The sequence below is a fragment of the Manis javanica genome, chromosome 8 (assembly GCF_040802235.1).
Source record: "Manis javanica isolate MJ-LG chromosome 8, MJ_LKY, whole genome shotgun sequence".
Taxonomy (NCBI): domain Eukaryota; kingdom Metazoa; phylum Chordata; class Mammalia; order Pholidota; family Manidae; genus Manis; species Manis javanica.
Window position 1 is genome coordinate 67082964 of NC_133163.1, and position 26843 is coordinate 67109806.

General features: G+C 37.3%; 1 protein-coding gene across 3 annotated transcripts in view; it reads left to right on the forward strand.

The window, feature by feature from the left end:
* STRN3 (striatin 3) overlaps positions 1 to 26559 on the forward strand; it is a 122079-nt gene extending 95520 nt beyond the window's left edge. For all 3 annotated transcript variants that reach the window (XM_073211413.1, XM_073211411.1, XM_073211412.1), the window contains 5 exons: positions 2578 to 2745; positions 4155 to 4295; positions 19129 to 19236; positions 24766 to 24852; positions 24932 to 26559. In XM_073211413.1, coding sequence (XP_073067514.1) covers positions 2578 to 2745; positions 4155 to 4295; positions 19129 to 19236; positions 24766 to 24852; positions 24932 to 25101 — 674 coding nt within the window. In that variant the 3' untranslated portion in view covers positions 25102 to 26559. The remainder of the gene's footprint in view (positions 1 to 2577; positions 2746 to 4154; positions 4296 to 19128; positions 19237 to 24765; positions 24853 to 24931) is intronic.
* The last annotated feature ends 284 nt before the right edge of the window (positions 26560 to 26843 follow it).

Sequence of the window (26843 nt, forward strand, 5' to 3'; positions counted from 1 at the left end):
AAGCAGAAAGCTCAAAACTTGTTTGTTTTTTAAGTGAATGGAGTGACAAAAATACCTCAAATACTGTTACAAGGTTGTTTAAACATGTATTGGTCTCCTCATTTAGTTCTTCTATTTACTAGTAATTTGCTTTATTAAAGAGAAAAATTAATAAATATCATGCCATGAATATTTAATTTTGTGAATTGGTATTTTCTCCCATGTCCAAAAATTTTTAAAACTATATTAATTAAAACATTAATTACAGTGCTAGTACAAAAAGAAGATAACGAAATATAATATAAGCAATAGGTTTTTAAACATAAAAAATTAATTTATTAGTTGAAAATAGATGACAGTAGGAGCAAATAAGGATACTAAGGGCATAAATCAGTACTATTTAGAGGCTAAATATTCCTTACTTTAAAAAATCTTATGCACAAGTGCCACTTTTAGAATGTGTCCTGCAGAAATACCTATATACATGTATTCAGATATGTTTACAAGGGAATTGTTCGTAATTATAAAAAGTTGAAATGAATGTTTATTAGTATGAGTGGTTAAATACTGATCTCTTTGGTTCATTTAAAAAGAATTCAAGAGCTCTTTGATCTTTTTTTAAACACCCACTTGGTGGCTAAATTTACCAAATGCAGTGTTAAGCACTGCATCAGGAAATAAGAATTAGTCTGATAGAAAAGATAGAGATTAAGAAGATAAACAAGGAGATGAGTTTATGGTTACAAATTGTGATAACTGGTATAAAGATAGAGTATTCTGAGAGTAGCAGGCAGAATCTTCTTTAGTTGTAGTCTGAAATAGTAACATTTAATCCCAGACTAAAGGGTAAAAGGGAACTTTATTGGTAAATAGTTTTAAGCCAGAAAATGACCTATAAATGTAGTTAAAAAGGTGACACTGGCTGATGCAAGGAGAATAGATTGGGGATGGGAGGACTGGAGAAAGGACTATCAGTGTAGGTCGTGATGTGGTGGCCCAGTAGACCAGGTGAGAAATGATGTCGCCAGGATTAGTGATGGTGGAGCAGTTGGCAAGAAATAGATTTAACAAATCATGGGCGAGGTAGGGTAGAGTAAATAGAATCTATTGATAAATTGGATTGAGTGGATAAAGTGATGGATGAGTGACTTGAGTTTGTTTTCTTAACAGCTTTATTAAGATAGAATTCACATAAAACCATTTTGAAGGACATAGTTTAGTAGTTTTACAGTTATCACAGGCTTGTGCAACCGTTACCACATCTAATTCAGAACATTTTCATGATCACTCCTACATTTTTGAAATAGCAGTTGAGTATATGATGGTAACAATAAAATGGGGGCAGAGCAAGTGTGAAAAGATAGAAGTTTGTTTTTTAGGCATCTTAAAGAGAAGGTGTTATCAAGAAGGTAATTTCAATATCAAGATGTGATCAAGATCAAGGTGGTGTAACATAGGGAGAATATATTGGGTAGAGTAAGAAGAGAAGGCAAAGCCTCGAGGAACTAAATAAGCATATTTACCCAATATCCTTTTCTACTCTTCGGTGGAAGGTTGATGAAGGCTTTTTGTTTAGGTTGAGAGATGGTGGAGCATATTTGTTTGCTGTGGTAATGATGTCAAAGAGGAGTTTTACAGTAAGGAAACTGTAAACATGAAAGCAAATTAGTAAATTGAATGGAATCCCAAATACACTTTGAGAGAAAGGAGGACCATTCCTTACTTGCATTTGGAAGCAAGGATAAGGTGGTTTTAGACATGAGTGATATATAGATTAGGTACAGGAAGATGGGACAGAGGGCTTCCTATTTCAGTGCTTTCTCAGTGAAGTATAACAGATAAAAACCATTCCTGATGAAGGGAAGTTGGAAACTGTGAGAATTGTGGAGATGATAAGAAATATCCATGGAAAGTGAGAGGTTACTAAAGAAACAGGATTGTAGGACAAAAAATGCACAGTGTTGTTAGCAACCATGTCCATCAAATGATAAATGGATAAATAAAATATAGTTTATCCATACAATAGAATATTATCAGCATTTTAAAAGAAATGAAATACTGATACATGCTAAAAAATGGGTGAACCTTGGAAACATTATGCTAATAGAAAGAAGCCAGTCACGAAAGGTCATTTGTATGAAATGTCCAGAATAGACAAATTTATAGAAATAAAGTAAATTAGTGGTTTTTTAAGGCTGCAGAAAAGCCGAAAGTGAATAGTGGGAGAAAATGGCTAATGAGTGATGAAAATGCCCTGAAACTGATAAGGTGATGATCGTACAGTTCTGTGAATGTTAAAAGCCATTGAATTGTACACTTTAAATTGGTGAGTTGTGTAGGAATTACATCTCAGTAAAGCTGTATAAAAAAGTATATGTTCCTTATAGAAAATTGCAAACATACGGAAAGTATTGTGGGAGAAAAAAATAACCCCATAACTCCAGAACTTAGAGATAGCCACTGTTTACACTTTGGTCTCTATTCTGTGGCCGTTTTCTGTAGTCTTTACACTTAATTACATGATAAGTTATCTTTATGTAACAAAGCATTTGTTTTAAACTTCTTTTAACTAATTTTTGTTTGTTTGTTTCTTCCCAGAGCCAAATGTTCTAGCTGGCACTTTAGTTGCTCATACAGATGCCGTCTGGGGTCTTGCTTATAGTGGCATAAAAAATCAATTACTGTCTTGTTCAGCAGATGGCACCGTTAGGTTATGGAATCCACAAGAAAAATTGCCTTGTATTTGCACTTACAATGGAGACAAGGGTAAGTGAATTTTTCCTTTACAAGAGAAGCTGTGTATTTTTTAAATTTGGAAGATAAAAAGGACAAAGCAGTTGATTTAGTATTTCTTTGCTGCTGCGAAAGCATTTGAAATTGAAAGAATTTTTAAAAACTTGCTATAATCTTTTTATACCTACTCATTTTTTATAAAAAGAAAGGTGCTGTGCAAGTAAATCCTATAGGTGAGTGCTTTTTGGCCTTTTCAAGACATGTCATACTTTAAAAATAAAACTATTTGTAGCAGTGGAGTAGATAGACGAGGTTGCTCATTGGGATAGCATAAGGCCCTCCACTTACTCCAGGTAACTACCTGCAAAGACTGGAGGAATAGCAGTCTTAGCATACCTGTAAGTCACATATGAGCACACTGGTTTTGAGATGTGTAGCCATAGTCATTGAAATAACACCCTTCACTGGGAAGTACAGTTACATGAACAGTTTTATGTAAATCTTTTTCTGTCAAACAGGTTTCAACCAGTTTACCTTCTGATGACATTTATTTATGTACATACGTTTATATACTTGGTTTGGCTATATTTTGCAAGTCATTTTTTTAGTTATTTTTATAAACCAGACCTGTATTTTTCTTTTTACAAGTATGTTTTGTTCTAAAACATTTTAGATGAATAGTATATGCTTTATTTTGCCCTCTTGATACCTTAGTGATTCTACTAATTTTTCAATTACCCAGCCTTTAAGGTAAAAAATTCATTTAGATATTTGTTCCTTGCTTTATCTGAGTAATTAATTGCTTGATTCCAGATTTCTCCTAGCCATGGATTGATCTAGCCATTTGAATTTAATGTGTTTAAAAGAGAAATTGCTGCACAGGTCACTTTAGAATAGCACTGCACCAGTGGCTTCCAGAGTCCTAACTTCATTTTCACAGATCCAGAAATTCTATTTGTACTATCTACTTGATAAGGCTCACACATCTCAAGCATATGAATAGTCTTCCAAGACAATGATGTGAGAATGCTAATTTATCATTTTTTACAGTGAGAAATACATTTGGCAGTTAGGTCAAAACAGGATTTTTTCTCTCAGAATAAGATGCACAGGAAGACAAGTAACTTTTGCATATATCTCCTCTTACTTTAAGAGCCCTGTAACTATATTTTTCTTACAATGTTGAATAGAATGTTAGAAAAACTTCATAAATAATGGAGTGAATGTTAGCTATTATATCTCACTGTTATATACTTAATTATATCTCATACAATTGCTGTCTTTTTCATTATTTCAGAATACTTGAATTCCTTTTTTTTTTTGTATCACTTATAGGATTTACTTGCACAGCACCTTTCTTTTAATAAAAAATATCTTTTATAAAAAATACAGAAATATCTAAATTACTGTGTTAATACTATATCTCTTTGGGCTCCTCTCAGGACATGGAATACCTACATCGGTGGACTTTATAGGCTGTGATCCAGCTCATATGGTGACCTCTTTCAACACTGGTAGTACAGTAATTTATGATTTAGAAACATCACAGTCATTGGTGATGCTTTCATCACAGACAGATTCTGGTAAGTTTTCATGGGCTTCTTTGAAACCATAAAAAGGATTCTTGCACAATAGAGGGTGACCTTAGTTTTCATATTTTGATTATTTGAATTTAGATAGGAAAAATGGTTTCAGTGTGTTAATAGTTGTACTTATCATTTCTGCTACTTCCTCAAATTGTTTTTTAAAGCTTGGGTGGGTATATGGGGACAGAGAGTGAGTAGAGCAATGTAAAAGTGAAAGCAAGGGAAATAATTTCAGCTTTTTAATGGAAATATATAGAAATTACAGAAAATAATATGAGCCTGATAACTCAATTTGAAGCTTCAATAATTATGCACAAATGGCTGGTGCATAGGATATGGTATGTGTTTCATGGTTTATTTCAATAGGGATTCAAATAAGGCCCATGCATTAGAATTGGTTGATAGGTCTCTTAAGTCTCTTTTCATCTGTAGGTCTCCCTCCCTGTTTTTTATTTCCCTAGCATTTTCTTTTTTTTCCCATTTTTTTTTTTTTTTTTTGAGAGGGCATCTCTCATATTTATTGATCAAATGGTTGTTAACAACAATAAAATTCAGTATAGGGGGGTCAATGCTCAATGTACAATCATTAATCCATCTCAAGCCTAATTCTCGTCAGTCTCCAATCTTCTGAAGCATAACGAACAAGTTCTTACATGGTGAACGAATTCTTACAGAGTGAATAAATTCTTACATGGTGAACAGTACAAGGGCATTCATCACAGAAACTTTCGGTTTTGATCATGCAATATGACCTATAAACCATCAGGTCAAATATGAATATTCATTTGATTTTTGTACTTGATTTATATGTTGATCCCACATTTCTCCTATTATTATTATTATTTTTATTTTTAATAAAATGCTGAAGTGGTAGGTAGATGCAAGATAAAGGTAGAAAACATAGTTTAGTGCTGTAAGAAGGCAAATATAGATGATCAGATGATCAGATGTGTGCCTATGGACTAAGTATTAATCCAGGCTAGACAAGGGCAGCAAGACATCCACGGATGCAGAAGATTTCTCTCAAAGCAGGGGGGGTGAGGTTCTGAGCCTCACCTCTGTTGATCCCCAAATTCTCACCTGATGGCCCCCCTGCGACTGTGCCTGTCTTAGGTTGTTCCTCCCTTGAGGAATCTTACCCGTCTCTGGCTAACCAGTCATCTTCCGGGGCCATACAGGGAAATGTAAAGTTGGTAAGTGAGAGAGAAGCCATATTGTCTGCAAAGGTTAGCTTTTTACTTCTTTGCAGATTTATGCCCTGTGGCTTCTATGCCCAGCACTTGTCTCAAGGTATCTTTACCACCTGGAGGAATTATGATACTCGGTAAATTCGATATGAGGCACGAATTCTATTTAAGGTTTGTAATTAGGAAGGAAGAAGAAAAGCTATAGATGTAGCATATGAAGGAAACTTGGGAGGATTGATTATTTCTTTGACATATCTTCTTGTATAGTACCTTAAGTATGTATAGGTTTTAAACTACTAACTAATTTGCACACACATATTAACATAATAGGAATACGGTGACATAAACAAAGCAAATCTATAATTACCAGCCATCTCCAGTGAAGCCAAGAAAACCATTTAGGCACCCTAGGCATTTGTGAAAATTTATCTATGATATGGTGGATATTGTCCAACTGTACTTGAACCATCAGACAAATTAAAGCAGCCCATTTCTGGGATCTGTTCACATCCCATATGTTCTTTTAACCATAGATAGTCTATAGTCATGAGATTTTGGGGTGCTACAACTTGCACCCCTCCCAACTCCTGGTTGAGTTCCAACAGTACAGATCCAGTCAAATTCGTTGTCTCACTGTATGCACATGCCAGCCTAGACATCTCCCTCCTCCTTCTTATGGCAAGTCCAGGAGACGGTGGGCTGGATGCAGCCACAACCGCAGCATCGTCCGGATCCCTGTGGAGGCTTTTTGATGATCATCCCCCGGCACGAGTCCTCCAGAGAGTGCTGATGCCGGAAGCTCCTCCTCATATCGTATCTTAGTTCATTTTCTGGGTATCCAAGCTAGGCCTTGATCTTCTGCGTAGAAACAAACAGACCCTTTGCCCACACTTTGACATGCCCTCTATACCACTGTGCAGAACTCATTGGAGGTCAGCACACAGTAACTGCTTTTTTTTTTTTTTTTTTAATTAAGAGAAAGGAATATTATCAGAAAAGAGTACCTCCATAGCTGATCATCTGACACCCTTTAAGTGATCAACATTAAGGATATTTAAAGCATGCGTTGATCTTTGATTTACCAATAGTTTTATCCTGTTAAGGAGTAATCCCCCTTTTCTTTCTTTCTTTCTTTTCTTTTTTTTTAATTTTTAATCTACACTTACCTGAAGAATACTATGTTTACTATGCTCTCCCCTATATCAGGTCCCCCCTAACAACCACATTACGGTTACTGTCCATCAGCTTAGCAAAATGTGGTAGAGTCACTACTTGTCCTCTCTGTGTTGTGCAGCCCACCCTCCCCTTTCTCCCTCCCCCCCATGCATGCTAATCTTAATACCCCCCTTCTTCTTCCCCCCCCTTATCCCTCCCTGCCCACCCATCCTCCCCAGTTCCTTTCCCTTTGGTACCTGTTAGTCCATTTTTGGGTTCTGTAATTCTGCTGCTGTTTTGTTCCTTCAGTTTTTCCTTTGTTCCTATACTCCTCAGATGAGTGAAATCATTTGGTATTTCTCTTTCTCCGCTTGGCTTATTTCACTGAGCATAATACTCTCCAGCTCCATCCATGTTGCTGCAAATGGTTGGATTTTTCCACTTCCTATGGCTGAGTAGTATTCCATTGTGTATATGTACCACATCTTCTTTATCCATTCATCTACAGATGGACATTTAGGTTGCTTCCAATTCTTGGCTATTGTAAATAGTGCTGCGATAAACATAGGAGTGCATCTGTCTTTCTCAAACTTGATTGCTGCGTTCTTAGGGTAAATTCCTAGGAGTGGAATTCCTGGGTCAAATGGTAGGTCTGTTTTGAGCATTTTGATGCACCTCCATACTGCTTTCCACAATGGTTGAACTAATTTACATTCCCACCAGCAGTGTAGGAGGGTTCCCCTTTCTCCACAGCCTCGCCAACATTTGTTGTTGTTTGTCTTTTGGATGGCAGCTATCCTTACTGGTGTGAGGTGATACCTCATTGTTGTTTTAATTTGCATTTCTCTGATAATTAGCGATGTGGAGCATCTTTTCATGTGTATCTTGGCCATCTGTATTTCTTTTTTGGAGAACTGTCTGTTCAGTTCCTCTGCCCATTTTTTAATTGGGTTATTTGTTTTTTGTTTGTTGAGGCGTGTGAGCTCTTTATATATTCTGGACGTCAAGCCTTTATCAGATCTGTCATTTTCAAATATATTCTCCCATACTGTAGGGTTCCTTTTTGTTCTATTGATGGTGTCTTTCGCTGTACAGAAGCTTTTCAGCTTAATGTAGTCCCACTTGCTCATTTTTGCTGTTGTTTTCCTTGCCCGGGGAGATATGTTCAAGAAGAGATCACTCATGTTTATATCTAAGAGGTTTTTGCCTATGTTTTTTTCCAAGAGTTTAATGGTTTCGTGACTTACATTCAGGTCTTTGATCCATTTTGAGTTTACCTTTGTATATGGGGTTAGACAATGGTCCAGTTTCATTCTCCTACATGTAGCTGTCCAGTTTTGCCAGCACCATCTGTTGAAGAGACTGTCATTTTGCCATTGTATGTCCATGGCTCCTTTATCAAATATTAATTGACCATATATGTTTGGGTTAATTTCTGGGGTCTCTAATCTGTTCCACTGGTCTGTGGCTCTGTTCTTGTGCCATTACCAAATTGTCTTGATTACTATGGCTTTGTAGTAGAGCTTGAAGTTGGGGAGTGAGATCCCCCCTACTTTATTCTTCTTTTTCAGGATTGCTTTGGCTATTCGGGGTCTTTGGTGTTTCCATATGAATTTTTGAATTATTTGTTCCAATTCATTGAAGAATGTTGCTGGTAATTTGAGAGGGATTGCATCAAATTTGTATATTGCTTTCGGCAGGATGGCCATTTTGACGATATTAATTCTTCCTAGCCATGAGCATGGGATGAGTTTCCATTTATTAGTGTCCCCTTTAATTTCTCTTAAGAGTGACTTGTAGTTTTCAGAGTATAAGTCTTTCACTTCCTTGGTTAGGTTTATTCCTAGGTATTTTATTCTTTTTGATGCAATGGTGAATGGAATTGTTTTCCTGATTTCTCTTTCTATTGATTCGTTGTTAGTGTATAGGAAAGCTACAGATTTCTGTGTGTTGATTTTGTATCCTGCAACTTTGCTGTATTCCGATATCAGTTCTAGTAGTTTTGGAGTGGAGTCTTTAGGGTTTTTTATGTACAGTATGATATCATCTGCAAATAGTGACAGTTTAACTTCTTCTTTACCAATCTGGATTCCTTGTATTTCTTTGTTTTGTCTGATTGCCGTGGCTAGGACCTCCAGTACTATGTTAAATAACAGTGGGGAGAGTGGGCATCCCTGTCTGGTTCCCGATCTCAGTGGAAATGCTTTCAGCTTCTCGCTGTTCAGTATAATGCTGGCTGTGGGTTTATCATATATGGCCTTTATTATGTTGAGGTACTTGCCCTCTATTCCCATTTTGCTGAGAGTTTTTATCGTGAATGGATGTTGAATTTTGTCAAATGCTTTTTCAGCATCTATGGAGATGATCATGTGGTTTTTGTCTTTCTTTTTGTTGATGTGGTGGATGATGTTGATGGATTTTCGAATGTTGTACCATCCTTGCATCCCTGGGATGAACCCCACTTGGTCATGGTGTATGATCCTTTTGATATACTGTTGAATTCTGTTTGCTAATATTTTATTGAGTATTTTTGCATCTACATTCATCAGGGATATTGGTCTGTAATTTTCTTTTTTGGTGGGGTCTTTTCCTGGTTTTGGTATTAGGGTGATGTTGGCTTCATAGAATGAGTTTGGGAGTATTCCCTCTTCTTCTATTTTGTGGAACACTTTAAGGAGAATGGGTATTATGTCTTCTCTGTGTGTCTGATAAAATTCCGAGGTAAATCCGTCCGGCCCCGGGGTTTTGTTCTTGGGTAGTTTTTTGATTACTGTTTCAATTTCTTTGCTTGTAATTGGTTTGTTTAACTTTTGTGTTTCTTCCTTGGTCAGTCTTGGGAGGTTGTATTTTTCTAGGAAGTTGTCCATTTCTTCTAGGTTTTCCAGCTTGTTGGCATATAGGTTTTCATAGTAGTCTTTAATAATTCTTTGTATTTCTGTGGAGTCTGTCGTGATTTTTCCATTCTCATTTCTGATTATGTTGATTTGTGTTGACTCTCTTTTTCTCTTAATAAGTTGGGCTAGAGGCTTATCTATTTTGTTTATTTTCTCAAAGAACCAGCTCTTGGTTTCGTTGATTTTTGCTATTGTTTTATTCTTCTCAATTTTGTTTATTTCTTCTCTGATCTTTATTATGTCCCTCCTTCTGCTGACTTTAGGCCTCATTTGTTCTTCTTTTTCCAGTTTTAATAATTGTGATGTTAGACTATTCATTTGGGATTGTTCTTCCTTCTTCAAGTGTGCCTGGATTGCTATATACTTTCCTCTTAAGACTGCTTTCGCTGCATCCCACAGAAGTTGGGGCTTAGTGTTGTTGTTGTCATTTGTTTCTATATATTCCTTGATCTCTATTTTGATTTGTTCATTGATCCATTGATTATTTAGTAGCATGTTGTTAAGCCTCCATGTGTTTGTGAACCTTTTTGTTTTCTTTGTAGAATTTATTTCTACTTTCATACCTTTGTGGTCTGAAAAATTGGTTGGTAGAATTTCAATATTGTGGAATTTACTGAGGCTCTTTTTGTGAGCTAGTATGTGGTCTATTCTGGAGAATGTTCCATGTGCACTTGAGAAGAATGTATATCCTGTTGCTTTTGGATGTAAAGTTCTATAGATGTCTATTAGGTCCATCTATTCTAGTGTGTTGTTCAGTGCCTGTGTGTCTTTATTTATTTTCTGCCCGGTGGATCTATCCTTTTGGGTGAGTGGTGTGTTGAAGTCTCCTACAATGAATGCATTGCAGTCTATTTCCCTCTTTAGTTCTGTTAGTATTTGCTTCACATATGCTGGTGCTCCTGTATTGGGTGCATATATATTTAGAATGGTTATATCCTCTTGTTGGACTAAGCCCTTTATCATTATGTAGTGGCCTTCTTTATCTCTTGTTACTTTCTTTGTTTTGAAGTCTATTTTGTCCGATATTAGTACTGCAACCCCTGCTTTCTTCTCACTGTTGTTTGCCTGAAATATGTTTTTCCATCCCTTGACTTTTAGTCTATGCTTATCTTTGGGTTTAAGGTGAGTTTCTTGTAAGCAGCATATAGATGGGTCTTGCTTTTTTATCCATTCTATTACTCTATGTCTTTTGATTGGTGCATTAAGTCCATTTACATTTAGGGTGACTATTGAAAGATATGTACTTATTGCCATTGCAGGCTTTAGATTCGTGGTTACCAAAGGTTCAAGGTTAGCTTCTTTAGTATCTTACTGCCTAACTTAGCTCGCTTATTGAGCTGTTATATACACTGTCTGGAGAGTCTTTTCTTCTCTCCCTTCTTATTCCTCCTCCTCCATTCTTCATATGTTGTGTGTTTTGTTCTGTGCTCTTTTTAGGGGTGCTCCCATCTAGAGCAGTCCCTGTAGGATGCCCTGTAGAGGTGGTTTGTGGGAAGCAAATTCCCTCAGCTTTTGCTTGTCTGGGAATTGTTTGATCCCACCATCATATTTAAATGATAGTCGTGCTGGATACAGTATCCTTGGTTCAAGGCCCTTCTGTTTCATTGCATTAAGTATATCATGCCATTCTCTTCTGGCCTGTAGGGTTTCTGTTGAGAAGTCTGATGTTAGCCTGATTGGTTTTCCTTTATAGGTGACCTTTTTCTCTCTAGCTGCCTTTAAAACTCTTTCCTTGTCCTTGATCCTTGCCATTTTAATTATTATGTGTCTTGGTGTTGTCCTCCTTGGATCCTTTCTGTTGGGGGTTCTGTATAATTCCATGGTCTGTTCGATTATTTCCTCCCCCAGTTTGGGGAAGTTTTCAGCAATTATTTCTTCAAAGACACTTTCTATCCCTTTTCCTCTTTCTTCCTCTTCTGGTATCCCTATAATACGAATGTTTTTCCTTTTGTATTGGTCACATATTTCTCTTAGTGTTGTTTCATTCCTGGAGATCCTTTTATCTCTCTCTATGTCAGCTTCTATACGTTCCTGTTCTCTGGCTTCTATTCCTTCAATGGCCTCTTGCATCTTATCCATTCTGCTTATAAATCCTTCCAGGGATTGTTTCACTTCTGTGATCTCTTTCCTGACATCTGTGATCTCCTTCCGGACTTCATCCCACTGCTCTTGCATTTTTCTCTGCATCTCATCCCATTGCTCTTGCATTTTTTTCTGCATCTCTGTCAGCATGTTCATGATTTTTATTTTGAATTCTTTTTCAGGAAGACTAGTTAGGTCTGTCTCCTTCTCAGGTGTTGTCTCTGTGATCTTTGTCTGCCTGTAGTTTTGCCTTTTCATGGTGATAGAGATAGTTTGCAGAGCTGGTACAAGTGACCGCTGGAAGAGCTTCCCTTCTTGTTGGTTTGTAGCCTTTTCCTGGGAGAATAGCGACCTCTAGTGGCTTGTGCTGGGCAGCTGTGCACAGACAGGGCTTCTGCTTCCTGCCCAGTTGCTTTGGGGTTTATCTCCGCTGTTGCTGTGGGCTTGGCCTGGCTGGGGCTGTTCCTCCAAAATGGTGGAGCCCCGTTGGAGGGGGAGCAGCCAGGAGACTATTTATCTCCGTAAGGGGCCTCTGTGCTCCCTGCTGCCCAGGGGGTTAGAGTGCCCAGAGATCCCCAGATTCCCTGCTTCTGGTCTAAGTGACCTGTCCTGCCCCTTTAAGATTTCCAAAAAGCACTCTCCAAACCAAAACAACAGCAGCAACAATGAGAGAGGGAACAGAAACAAAGAGAAAAAAAAAAGGAAAAAAAAGGAAAAAACAAGCGATTTTTTTTTTTTTTTTTTTTTTGTCCTCAGGTGCCGGTCCCAGGCACCCGCTCTCTGGTCCTGCTGCCCTGTCTCCCTAGCACCAGGGTCCCTGTCCTTTCAAGGCTTCCAAAAAGCACCCACCCACCGGTCCCGCAGGGAAGGAACGCTCAATATTCTTTGTCCTCAGGCACTGGTCCCACGCACCCGCTCACCAGTCCCGCCGCCCTGCCTCCCTAGCACCGGGGTCCCTGTCCCTTCAAGGCTTCCAAAAAGCACTCGCCAAAAAGAGAGAAAAAAAAGGGGAAAAACGCGCGATTTCTTCCGTCCTCAGGTGCTGGTCTCAGGCACCCACCCACCGGTCCCACAGGGAAAAATGTGGGATATTCTTTGTCCTCAGGTGCCGGTCCCAGGCACCCGCTCACCAGTCCCACCGCCCTGCCTCCCTAGCACCGCGGTCCCTGTCCCTTTTAGGCTTCCAAAAAGCACTCGCAGAAAAGAGAAAAAAAAAAGGGGAAAAACGCGCGATTTCCTCTGTCCTCAAGTGCCGGTCTCAGGCACCCACCCACCGGTCCCGCAGGGAAAAACGGGGGATATTCTTTGTCCTCAGGCGCCGGTCCCAGCCACCCGCTCACCAGTCTCGCCACCGTGCCTCCCTAGCACTGGGGTCCCCGTCCCTTCAAGGCTTCCAAAAAGCGCTCGCCAAAAAGAGAAAAAAAAAAAAGGGGAAAAACGCGCGACCTCCTCCGTCCTCAGGCACCGGTCTCAGGCACCCACCCCCAGGTCTCGCAGGGAGAAACGCGGGATATTCTTTGTCCTCCGGCGCCGTTCCCAGGCACCTCCTCACCGGTCCCGCCACCCTGCCTCCCCAGCAACGGGGGCCCGTCCCTCTAAGGCTTCCAAAAAGCGCTCGCCAAAAAAAAAAAAAAGAAAACCGCTCCGGTTTCTCTCCACCCGCCGGTTGCCAGGGGGAGGGGCGCTCGGGTCCCGCCGGGCTGGGGCTTGTATCTTACCCCCTTCACAAGGCGCTGGGTTCTTGCAGGTGTGGATGTGGTCTGGATGTTGTCCTGTGTCCTGTGGTCTCTATTTTAGGAAGATTTTTCTTTGTTATATTTTCATAGCTCTATGTGTTTTTGGGAGGAGATTTCCACTGCTCTACTCACGCCGCCATCTTGGCTCCGCTTTCGTCCCTAGCATTTTTTAATTGAAGAAATTTGGGTGTTTGTCATTCACATAGGGTTTCCCACAGTCTGGATTTTGCTGGTTACATCTTTTATTTAACATGCTCTTCTGTTCATTCTATTTTTTATAAATTGGTTTTAGAACTAGAGGTTTATTCAGATTCAGGTTCAGTGTTTTTATTTGTCTTCATTTTAAAGTTTTGATTTTTTTTTTTGGCAAGACTGCATCATACCAACTTGTGAACTTTTACCTGAAGTAAATACAGTCTGGTTGTGTATCTTTTTCTTACATTCTCAGTCTTCATGATTATTGCCTAGGTCCATTAATTCATTAACTGTTGAAAAATTATTTCTAATTATATCATTCTTCTCTATTAATTAGCTAGAGTACCTCTGTAAAACAGGACATTCCTCATAAGTGATTTGGTTTCCTTGGAGTTAACAATTATAAAGGAAAAGCAGATGAATGATTGATCTCCTTGCCCCACTTTACCAGTTTTCAAAATAATGAGGTGGTTCTGTAGCATCCTCCAAGGTGACTAGTGAGTCTGTTGGGTATTGTTTGTTTTTATCATCATTCCAATCTCTAGGATATAAAATGTATTTGATGTGTTTCAGTCTGTTGTGGGTATTATCTTTATTGCTACTCATATTGTTTCATCTTTGGCCAGTTGGAGCTTACTCAGATTGGCTCTTGAGCACTTTTGCCGAGACTCTGGTAGTCTTCAACAGTTTTCTTACTTTCTGATATGACAAGTTGTTTTAGGCTCATCTTGTTCATTTTGTGCCTCAGATCTCAAATCAGCTGTTCCTTTAAAGAGCCATGGTTTATTTTAGTATAAGTAGAGACTACAATTTAGGTGCTAGGTATTGGATTTGTCTTCATTGCTTTCTTAGTTCTTGAGTTGGTCATTGATGTAAGCTTTTTCAGTGGAAAGACCTAGAAGTGCCTTTTTAACAAAGAAAAGCACTAGATCATCCCGGGCTAGGAAAAAGATGGTGGGGTAGGAAGGCAAGGCAGAAATACCCTCCCAAAAACATGTATAAGAAGAAAATACAGCAAATACAATAAACTTGTAAATGACCTGAAGACTGCAGAACAGACCACCTACACCTGGGAAAGAAAAGACTACATAGGAAAGGGTAAAGTGGCAGAGCCACAATCATGTGGGACCCAAGCCCTTCCCCTATACCAGCCTATAGGCAGGAGAAAGAGGAACAGAGCAGGGAGAGTAGGAGCCCAGGATTACTGTGCACCTGGCCTTGGCACTTGAATCTGCTCAAGGAACACAAGCCCACATTACATTGGATTCTGGTGATTAAAGAGGCTGGACACCAGGGACAGTTGGAACACTGGGAGGCTGAGACTTCAGCCACTTATGGAGGACAGGCATGCTCCACCCTTCCTGAGACCCAAAGTAGAGGTGGCAGTTTGAAAGACTTACCAGCAGTGGGAGGGGTGCCAGAGGGGTGAGGGTTGGACAGAGCTCTCTCCTCAGGAGAAAAGGCAGGTAGAGGATACCTCCCAAGCTCTCCCTAAGCACAACAGTTCAGAAAGTCTCGGGAATCCCAGATCCTCCATCTCCCTCACTGGCAATGCAGCCCCGAGGCTCCTCCCTGTGCGTGCTGCCAGCCAACCCACTCAGCCCAGCAGCAGCGTCAGACTTTGCTGCCTGGCAGGCAGAAGGAGGCTTTCCCAGCTTGCCTGTCTCCATTTCAGCCCAACCAGGGAGGTGCCCGCAGGAGCCAGCCCCAAGAGCTCCTTCATCCATGGACAGCACCATGTCCAAGCATGGTGCTGCATATCTGCCCAAGGCAAAGCTGCACATCAGCCCACCTATCCCATTAACCCTGCAGCCCCACCATTGCTGCAGGCCAAGCAGATAGCAGCCTACCAGCAGCGATTCAGCAGAGACTTTGCTGATCACAAAGGCAGCAACTGAAGCAAACTGCCCACACAGACTCAGAGACCACTACAGAAGACAGAAAGGCAGCCATACCCCCTGCATGCCAACAGCTGGGGCTTCCACAAAGTAGAACCAGGTACTGGAAAGTAAAGAATCTTGAGCTTCTGAGCACAGTAAGACACCTCCTTCATAAAGCTATTACTCTGTTGGCCAGGAAGCATAGCAGAGCCATTTAACACAAAGGAAGAAACACAGAAACCCTGATAAAATGAGGAAGTTGAGGGATATGTTCCAAACAAAACTACAGGACAGGACACCAGAAAGAAAGCTAAATGAAACAGAGATCACCAATCTTCTTGATAAAGATTTCAAGAAAAGTCATAAACATGCTTACTTATCTACAGAAAAATATTCAAGATCTCAAGGAGAACTTCAACAAAGAAATAGAAGATCTAAAATAGAGCCACTTGGATTTAAAGAATAAAATACCTTGAATGAAACAAAATGGAGGCATTTAAGAGTAGATTACTGTAGGTAGAGGAGACAGTGAATGAGATGGAAATTAGAGAACAAGAACACAATGAAGCTCAGGAACAGAGAGGAAAAAGGATCTCTAGGAATGAAAGAATGGTAAGAGAGCTATGTGACCAATCCAAATGAAATAATATTTGCATAATACAGGTACCAGAAAGAGAAGAGAGGGACAGAGGGATGGAAAGTCTCTTTGAAGAAATAATTTTTGAAAACTTACCCAATCTGGGGAAGCAAACACACTCAGGTCATGGTATCACAGAGGCCCCCTAAAAAAAGGAACTCCAGGAAAACAACACCAAGATGTGTAATAATTAAAATGACAAAGATCAAGGGCAAAAAGAGGGTATTGAAAGCATCCAGAGAGACAAAAAGATTACCTATAGAAGAAGCCCCATTAAGCTATCAGCAGACTTCTCAACAGAAACTTTACAAGTCTGAGGGAATGGCATGATATATTCAATGTACTAAAACAGAAGGACCTCCAACCAAGAATTCTATTCCTAGCAAGATTATCATTCATATTTAAAGCAGGTATTAAACAGTTTCCCAATAAAGTTGGAAGAATTCACCACTACTAACCCAGCCTTGCAGGATATGTTGAAGGGACTGGTGTAGATGGATATGTCCCTAACGCTAAATAGTTTTCACCAGTGAAAATAAATCCACAGTAAAGGTAGTAGACCAATTAATTACCAAGCAAGTACAAAATTAAAATGAAGCAAAAGAAGCAAAATCAATCATACCCAAAATCAGTCAAGGGATACACAAAAAGTATAGATTATGTACAAATAGTGTGGAGGAAGAACAAGAATAAAAACAAAAGTACTTTTAGCTTGTGTTTGAAATAGAGTAATCAGCAATTTAAAATAAACTTATGTAGTAAGGAAGCTATTCTTGAACCTTTGTTAATCACAAAACTAAAGCCTACAGTAGATAAACAAAAAAAATTAAAGAGAAATCCATTCACAATGCTAAATAAAACCATCAAATAACAAGAGTATAAGAGAGGAAGGAAGGAACAGAGGAGTTATAAAAACAGAAAACAATTAATAAAATGGCATTAAGTGCATATCTATTAGTAATCACCTTTAAATGTAAATGGACTGAATGAACCAATCAAAAGGCATAGAATGTCAGAATAGATAAAGAAACAAGACCCATCTATATGCTGCCTACAAGAGACTCATTTCAGACCCAAAGACATACACAGACTAAAAGTGAAAGGATGGGAAAAGATATTTCATGCAAATAATAGGGAGAAAAAAGCAGGAGTAGCAGTTAATAATATCAGACTAGTAAATACATTTAGAAACAAAGTAATGAGAGACAAAGAAGGACAGTACATAATTATAAAGGATATGTCCAACAAGAGGATATAACCATTATAAATATCTATGCACTCAACATAGGAGCACCTAAATATATAAAACACATACTAACAAAATTAAAAGGGGAAATAGGTTGCAACACATTCATTTTAGGAGACTTTAGCTTACCACTTAAATCAATAGACAGGTCAATCAGACAGAAAATAAATAAGGAAACACAGGCACTGAACAATGCATTAGATCAGGTGGGCTAAATAGATTTCTACAGAATATTTCACCCAAAAGCAGCAGCATACACATTTTCCTCAAGTGTACGGTTTCATCTTGATATTTATGGGTATGTGTATGTATGTATATACACTACCTCCTGTCCTTCATTTTTCTTTAAATGCATGAACATGTACAAAACAACAGCAGACTCACAGAACCCAAGAATGGACTAGCAGTTGCCAAAGGGAAAGGGACTGTTGTGGGGGTGGGTGGAAAGGGAGGGAAAAGGGGAATAAGGGGCATTACGATTAGCACACATAATGTCGTGGTAGGGCACGGGAAACACAGTCTAAAGCAAAACAAAAAGGTCCCCTATCCCATTGTCCCTCAGATATTTATAAATACATTTTTCCACTGCAAAAAAAAAAGGCATGAACATTTAGCAAAAGAAAAGAAAAAGAAAAAACACTGATAATTTCATACAAATACTTAAAATTCAAGTTCAGATTTATTTCATTGATATTATATCTTTACCTCATTTTAACCATGTCAGAACTCTTGGTTGTCAGCAAAATTATGTAATTGCTCACATGATTTATCACACAGTACAAATATTATAGTCATCTCAGAAAAATAATACCAATACTACCACCACCACCAATAGTTAATCAGTGGTAATAATTTGTGCTTACAGTATATTCCACTAGGAATGGACAGTCTGATTATTATGCTTTAAACTTGAAGTATTTCATTTCTTTTGACTTATACCACCAATTGGATATACAATTAGGTTCATTGGTTTTATTTTACTTTTGATTTTTTGTTAAGTTTTTAAAAATGATTGCATAATTATGTAAAACATTTACATGGTTCTTCAGCCAAATCACAAACGAAACTCCACTCAAAAAAATGTCTTTTCTAATACCTTTTCAACTTTAGTCCTTTTCTCCCTCTTACATAGGTAACTAATACTATATATAAATATATATATAGGTATATATATATATATTATAGGTGTGTGTGTATATATATATATATATGGGGGGGTTTTGGTAATGTGTTTATACTTGTGTACATGTGGAATGACTAAACATCTAAAAATGTGATGACATTTTCCCATTTGTTTTGATCCCTCTCTGTTCTCCCTCATCTCTAAGATAAAAGTCTAAGAGCTCAGTAGTAAAGAAAAGGCTTCACCCCTAAGAACATCAATTCCAGTTCTTAATTTTTTTGTCATTGTGGGTAGGATGAGGGCTGTTCCTTGCAAACATCTAATTATCACTTGTGAATTTTTCCTACATTAAATGCTTATAACTCTTATAGGCTGTTTATTAAAAGTAATAATTGTTTTGGATCTTTTAAGAATTCTAAACCACCTATATTGACAGTATGATTAAAATATGTCTAATTATTTCTACACTTTAGCCTAATACTGTCCATAATTATAAGACATAAAGCTTAAACATTTATTTTATAAGAAATTGTATCTTTCTAGAGCCCTAGTCTTAGTTACCAGATTTTTTGTTTTACACAAAAGCTGTAGTTTTTAATAATTATCTTTTTTTTTTTGGTAAAACTGAAAAAGCCGTCATCCAGCTTCTAAGTGAGGGTTTGAATTTTATTGCATTGTCTTCCTTTATTTTTCAGGTTTACAATACAATAATCACATTAACAGAGTGGTAAGTCATCCTACACTTCCTGTTACAATAACTGCTCATGAAGATAGACATATCAAATTTTTTGACAATAAAACAGGTAAGTAGATTCTTATTTTCTTTTCAGTCATATTAATAATACTGTAAATTTGAGATAATAAAAAATGCTAATATAAGATATATTGACTTTTTGGCTTCAAAATGCCAAGTTAAACCATTTTAACTCAAATTTTTGCTTAATGTAACACACTTAACGATGTAGTTTTATTGTTAAACATATATAATATTTTGCCTGCCTATTATGATTATTTTCATGTCATGTTAATTAAATGCAAACCCTTCCATTTAAAATTTTTTCCTTCACATCCTGTAGTGAATTAGTATAGTGGAAGAGGTCTCAATCTGGTGTTTGACATTTCACATATTTCTTAGAATTATTCTCAGTGTATGAAATGATGATATAGTGGAAATTGCTTATTTTCATCGTCCCTGTATTTCTTTTTATAAGGAAAACTTAACCAGTTATATAGAAATCAAATCAGATTTTTAATTTGGGCATAGGATTGTACTTTAAGGACCTCTGTCTCATCTGTCATTACCTAGAATGCTACATAAAATATTGTTTGCTCTCTTTCAGGAAAGGTCTGACAGCTAGAGAGGCTTCTTTGAGGAGAAGCTAAAATAGGGGTATATTGAAAGACCTCCGAAATAAGAAACTTAAATATTAATTGCAACATTACTGGCAGGGCAACAGATGATAAAGCAAGGCAGCAGTTCAGACCTACAGATTTCTCTTTGAAGGCTGTATGGGACATGGTCATAATTTTTATTCTTTAGAGTCTTACATAAATTTCTTTGCTCAAGTCACACTTTCATGGAGAGATTACTTTTAACTCAGTAAAACAAGTTGAGAACAATATGGCTATTCACAGGTCTATGTACTGAACAGGAAAGAAGATTCTTATTCTCTCTTTCAATTCAGTATTGTCTATCAGATACTGTCAGATTCATGAAACACCTTTTTCAGGGGAAACTGGGAAAGTCCTACATTGGAATTAAAAGATTAAAAGTCTCATTAAAAATATTATTATAGTGGATGAACCTTGAAAACATTATGCTAAATGACAGAAAGCAGCACAAAATGCCACATGTTACTGCATGATTTCATTTGTATAAAGCACTCAGAAAAGGCCAATCCATAAAGAAAGCAGATTAGTCATTACCAGGGACTTGGAGGAGGAGAGAAATAGGAAGCCACTGCTTAATGGGAATGAGGTTTCCTTTTACACTGAACTAGATAATGGTGTTGGCTTCATATAATAGTGAATGTTCTAAAAGCCACTGGATTAATGGCAATAAGTACATACCTATCGATAATCACCCTAAATGTGAATGGTCTGAATGTACCAATCAAAAGACATAGAGTCACTGAATGGATAAAAAGACATGACCCATTTATATGCTCCCTACAAGAGACTCACTTCAAACCCAAAGACATGCACAGACTGAAAGTGAAGGGATGGAAAAAGATACTTCATGCAAACAATAGGGAGAGAAAAGCAGGAGTTAGAGTACTTTGTCAGACAAAATAGACATCAAAACAAAGAAAGTAACAAGAGACAAAGAAGGACATTACATAATGATAAAGGGGTCAGTCTAACAAGAGGATATAACTATTATAAATATCTGTGCACCCAACACAGGATCCCCTACATATGTGAAAAAAATACTAACAGAATCAAAGGGGGAAGTAGAATGCAATGCATTCATTCTGGGAGACTTCAACACACCACTCACTCCAAAGGACAGAGCAACCAGACAGAAAATAAGAAAGGAGACAGAGGCACTGAACAACACATTAGAACAGATGGACCTAACAGACATCTACAGAGCACTGCATCCAAAAGCAACAGAATACACATTCTTCTCAAGTGCACATGGAGCATTTTAAAGAATAGATCACATACTGGGTCACAAAAAGAGCCTCAGTAAATTCAAAAAGATTGAAATTGTACCAACCAGCTTCTTAGACCACAAAGGTATGAAACTAGAAATAAATTGCACAAACAAAATGAAAAACCCACAAACACATTGAAGCTTTATAACATGCTTCTAAATAATCAATGGATCAATGACCAAATAAAAGCAGAGATCAAGCAATATATGGAGACAAATGACAGCAATAATTCAACACCACAAAATCTGTGGGATGCAGCCAAGGCTGTGCTAAGGGAAGTATTTTGCAATACAGGCCAACCTCAGGAAAGAAGAACAATCCCAAATGAATACTCTAAACTCACAATTAATGAACTAGAAAAAGAAAAACATGAGGCCCAAAGTCAGTAGAAGGAGGGACATAATTAAGATTAGAGCAGAAATAAATAAAATCAAGAAGAATAAAATAATAGAAAGAATCAATTGAAAGCAGGAGCTTGTTTTTCGAGAAAATAAACAAAATAGATAAACCCCTACCAAGACTTACCAAGAAAAAAAGAGTCTACATACATAAACAGAACCAGAAATGAGAAAGGAAAAATGACTACAGACACCACAGAAATATAAAGAATTATGAGAGAATACTATGAAAAATTATATGGTAACAAACTGGATAACCTAGGAGAAATGGACAACTTTCTAGAAAATACAACCTTCCAAGGCTGACCCAGGAAGAAACAGAAAATCTGAACAGACCAATTACCAGCAAAGAAATTGAATTGGTAATCAAAAAACTACCTAAAAACAAAACGTGTGGACCAGATGGCTTCACTGCTATATTTCATCAAACATTTAGTTAAGACCTAATGCCCAATCCTCCTTAAAGATTACCAAAACATAGAACAGGAGGGAATACTCCCAAACTCATTCTACGAGGCCAGCATCACTCTTAATACCAAAACCAAGCAAAGACACCACAAAAAAAGAAAGTTACAAACTAATATCCCTGATGAGCATAGGTGCAAAAATACTCAACAAAATATGAGCAAACCAAATTCAAATAAATCAAGAGGATCATACACCATGATATAGTGGAATTCATCCCAGGGATGCAAGGATGGTACAACATAAAAAATCCATCATCATCCACCACATCAATAAAAAGAAGGACAGAAACCACATAATAATCTCCATAGATGCTGAAAAGCATTCAACAAAATTCAACATCCATTCATGATAAAAACTCTCAACAAAATGGGTTTAGAGGGCAAATACCTCAACATAATAAAGGCCATATATGACAAACCCACAACCAACATTATACTTAACATCAAGAAGCTGAGAACTTTAAGATCAGGAACAAGACAAGGATGCCCACTCTCCCCACTTTCATTCAACATAGTTCTTGAGGTTCTACTCACAACAAGCAGACAACACAAAAAAATAAAAGGCATCCAGATTGGCAAGGAAGAAGTTTAACTGTCCCTGTTTGCAGATAACATAATACTGTACATTAAAAAAACCTTAAAGAATCCACTCCAAAACTACTAGAACTAATACCTGAATTCAGCAAAGTTGCAGGGTACAAAATTAATACACAAAAATATGTTGCATTCCTATACACTAACAATGAACTAGTAGAAAGAGAAATCAGGAAATACCTAGGAATAAACCTAATCCAGGAAGTGAAAGACCTGTACTCTGAAAACTACAAGACACTCATGAGAGAAATTAAAGAAGATATCAATAAATGAAAACATCCCATGCTCATGGGTCGGAAGAATTAATATTGTCAAAATGGCCATCCTGCCAAAAGCAATCTACAGATACAATGCAATCCCTATCAAAATACCAACAGTATTCCTCAGTGAACTAGAGCAAATAGTTCTAAAATTGATATGAAACCACAAAAGATCTTGAATAGCCAAAGCAATCTTGAGAAGGAAAAATAAAGCTGGGGGGATTATGCTCCCCAACTTCAAGCTCTACTTCAAAGCCACAGTAATCAAGACAGTTTGGTACTGGCACAAGAACAGACCCATAGACCAATGGAACAGACTAGAGAGCCCAGATATAAACCCAAGCATAAATGGTCAATTAATATATGATAAAGGAGCCAATGATATATATACACTTGGGGAAATGACAGTCTCTTCAACAACTGTTGTTGGCAAAACTGGACAGGTACATGCAAGAGAATGAAACTGGATTTTTGTCTAACCCCATACACAAAAATAAACTGAAAATGGATCAAAGACCTGAGTATAAGTCATGAAGCCATAAAACTCTTAGAAGAAAAAATAGGCAAAAATCTGAATATAAACATGAGCAACTTTTTCATGAATGCCTCTCCTCAGGCAAGAGAAACAAAATAAAAAATGAACAAATGGGACTACATCATGCTTAAAAGCTTCTGTACAGCAAAGGACACCATCAGCAGAACAAAAAGGCATCCTACAGTTTGGGAAAATATATTTGTAAGTGACATATCTGACAAGGGGTAACATCCAAAATACATAAAGAATTCACACGCCTCAACACCCAAAAAGCAAATAACCCTACTAAAAATGGGTGGAGGATATGAAGACACATATCTCCAAAGAAGAAATTCAGGTGGCCAACAGGCACATGAAAAGATGCTCCACATCGCTAATTATCAGGGAAATGCAAATTAAAACCAAAATGAGATATCACCTCACACCAGTTAGGATGGCCAGCATTGAAAAGACTAGGAACAAATGCTGGCAAGGATATGAACAAAGGGGAACCCTCCTACACTGCTGGTGGCAATGTGAACTAGTTCAACCATTGTGCTAAGCAGTATGGAGGTTCCTTAAAGAAACTTAAAATAGAGATAGCATTTGACCCAGGAATTCCACTCCTAGGAATTTACCCTAAGAATGTAGGATCCCAGTTTCAGAAAGACATATGAAACCCTATGTTTATTGCAGCACTATTTACAATAGCCAAGAAATGGAAGCAACCTAAGTGTCTTTCGGTAGATGAATGGATAAAGAAGGTGTGGTACATATACACAATGGAATATTACTCAGCCATGAGAAGAAAACAAATCCTACCATTTGCAACAACAGGGATGGAGCTAGAGGGTATTATGCTCAGTGAAATAAGCCAGGAGGAGAAAGACAAGGACCAAATGATTTCACTCATCTGTGGAATATAACAACAAAGCAAAAACTGAAGGAAAAAAACAGCAGCAGACTCACAGAACCCAAGAATGGACTAGCAGTTACCAAAGGGAAAGGTTACTGGAGAGGGTAGGTGGGAAGGGAGAGAGAAGGGGAATAAGGGGCATTACGATTAGTACACATAACATAGGGGGTCACGGGAAAGGCAGTATAGCACAGAGAAGACAAGTAGTGACTGTAGCATCTTACTATGCTGATGGACAGTGACTGTAATGGGGTATGTGGTGGGGACTTGATAATGGGGGGAATCTAGTAATTACAGTGTTCCTCGTGTGATTTTATATTAATGATACAAAAAAAAAGCCACTAGATTATACCTTCTCAAATGGTTAAAATGGTAAATTTTTTGCTAGGTGAATTTTATCACTGTTTAAAATATTGCTAGAGTGATTATATATTTTATATTAGTGCTGTATTATTTATGGTTTCTGGTCTCTCATGTCAGTAACTTTGTGAAAACTTAGTATTCTGTGTTGTGTTTTGTTTAGGTAAAATGATCCATTCTATGGTGGCTCATTTGGATGCTGTTACAAGTCTAGCAGTAGATCCTAATGGAATCTATTTGATGTCTGGAAGTAAGTCTGAACTTCTGTACTGCCACATATTTATAAGAGAATTGTTGCTCGATGACATACTTTATTTGTTCATTTACAGGCCATGACTGTTCTATTAGATTGTGGAATTTGGACAGCAAGACATGTGTGCAGGAAATAACAGCACATAGGAAGAAATTAGATGAATCAATTTATGATGTTGCTTTCCATCCATCGAAAGCATATATTGCCAGTGCAGGGGCTGATGCCCTTTCCAAAGTATTTGTGTGAACCAACAAAAACTCGACATTATAACAACAGATTTGCTTGAAGAGAAAGAGGGTCTGCATCACTGCCATCAAAAAGGTTACTGATACGACACTACATGCGATCTGCCTGGTGAAGGCTCTTTGGGGCAAGCATAAATTGGTGGAAATCACATCTTAATGTCGGGCTCATTAATTTAATTGTAACTTACTATATTTCATGGGACAAAAAGAGGACTCCATTATTTGTACTGGATAGAACTGAGTGTATGTCTGTTTTTTAGGTATCTTTAAGCCAATGTGGAATCTAATCTTACAAAAAAGACTTCTATTTTGGACTCTGTGTGCTGCCTTAGGGTTAGGAATGTGGTGCTCTTGTTGGGGGAAGTGAGCTCCAAGAGTAGCTTTTTTTTTCATCTCTTAGTGATCTTCTGTTTATCAGTTGAATGCCACAGATACCCTTTTAAACTTATTTTGCTTTAAAAAAAAGAAAGAAAATTTAACTTAAAATATTTTAGCATTAGTTGCATAAAATGTTTGGATAAAATTCTAGTTTTTATAAGTCTTTTTATATATTTAGCCTGTCACAACAGTGCTCAAGATTGTATTGAAGTTTTTCTGCATTAACAACCCTAAAACACAGAGATCTCACTGACCCGCTGCCATGTAGCCACACTTGTTCCTTCTTTTGCCTAATACAGCTCAGCTAAGTCCTTCCATAAAGATGCTACATCACCTTCATCATCACGTAATTGTCTTTGTAAACCAAGGACTATTACATGTATTAAGATAAAACAGTGGGGTTTAATACTCCAAATGAATTCTTAAAAACTAATCTTGGCATCCTATCACTATGTGATATTTTGTACATCTTACTGTATTTACAAGTTTATTTATCAAGGATTATCCATCTTGCTAATAGCCTATTATTTATTTCACTTTCTTTTGGCCTTTATATCCTTTTATTAATGTGCTAAAGGAACCTGTATATCTATTTTGGGACTCTTTAAATAGTCTAAAATAGACTAAAAATGGAATATTTTATAGTTTGAGTTACAAACCAGGGAGATTCCCCCCATTACATATCTTGGTTTACCATGATTCCAAACAAAAATACTTTGTTTAAAAATATTTGGAGTAAAATTTTATTTGCGTTACAAACAGGATACAAAAATAGTTGAATCAGGTTACAGAAATCTGTGTTTGGACCGGTTATCCCTGTTTTATTTTTTCAGATGTGCTTAATTTTATGGTGTAACTAAAGATTTTGTTTGTGTAATGCATGATTAAGACAATAAAGTATTTTTTCTAGTCTTCCCAAAAAAATTTTCTGATCAGTTTGCAAGTTTTGATGAGTTTTGTAAGGTTTTGTTTTACAAACTATGAATCAGCAAATTTTTATTGTACCACATAGCAAACGTACATCTGTTGAAAAATAATGTATATAAAATGCATATAATAAATATTAAATTGTGTACCTGTATGTTACTGTTGGCTACATTATTTTGTGTTGAATAAATATAAAGTGCAATACTTGACTCTCCATCATTAAAATAGGAAATGGAGATGATTTCTCAGTGAGTCTTTAATTTTTATGCTGTTCTTTTAAATTTTGTACTGCTATTGATACTCTAATATGATTAGATCAGTTAACACTATTAAGAATGCCTTTTAAAGTATTTCATCCCATTTGGGTATTTAAAAAAATCTTCTATTGAAATAAGATAATTTGAAATAACCGAAAAGATTCAGAGATGCAATTTTAAG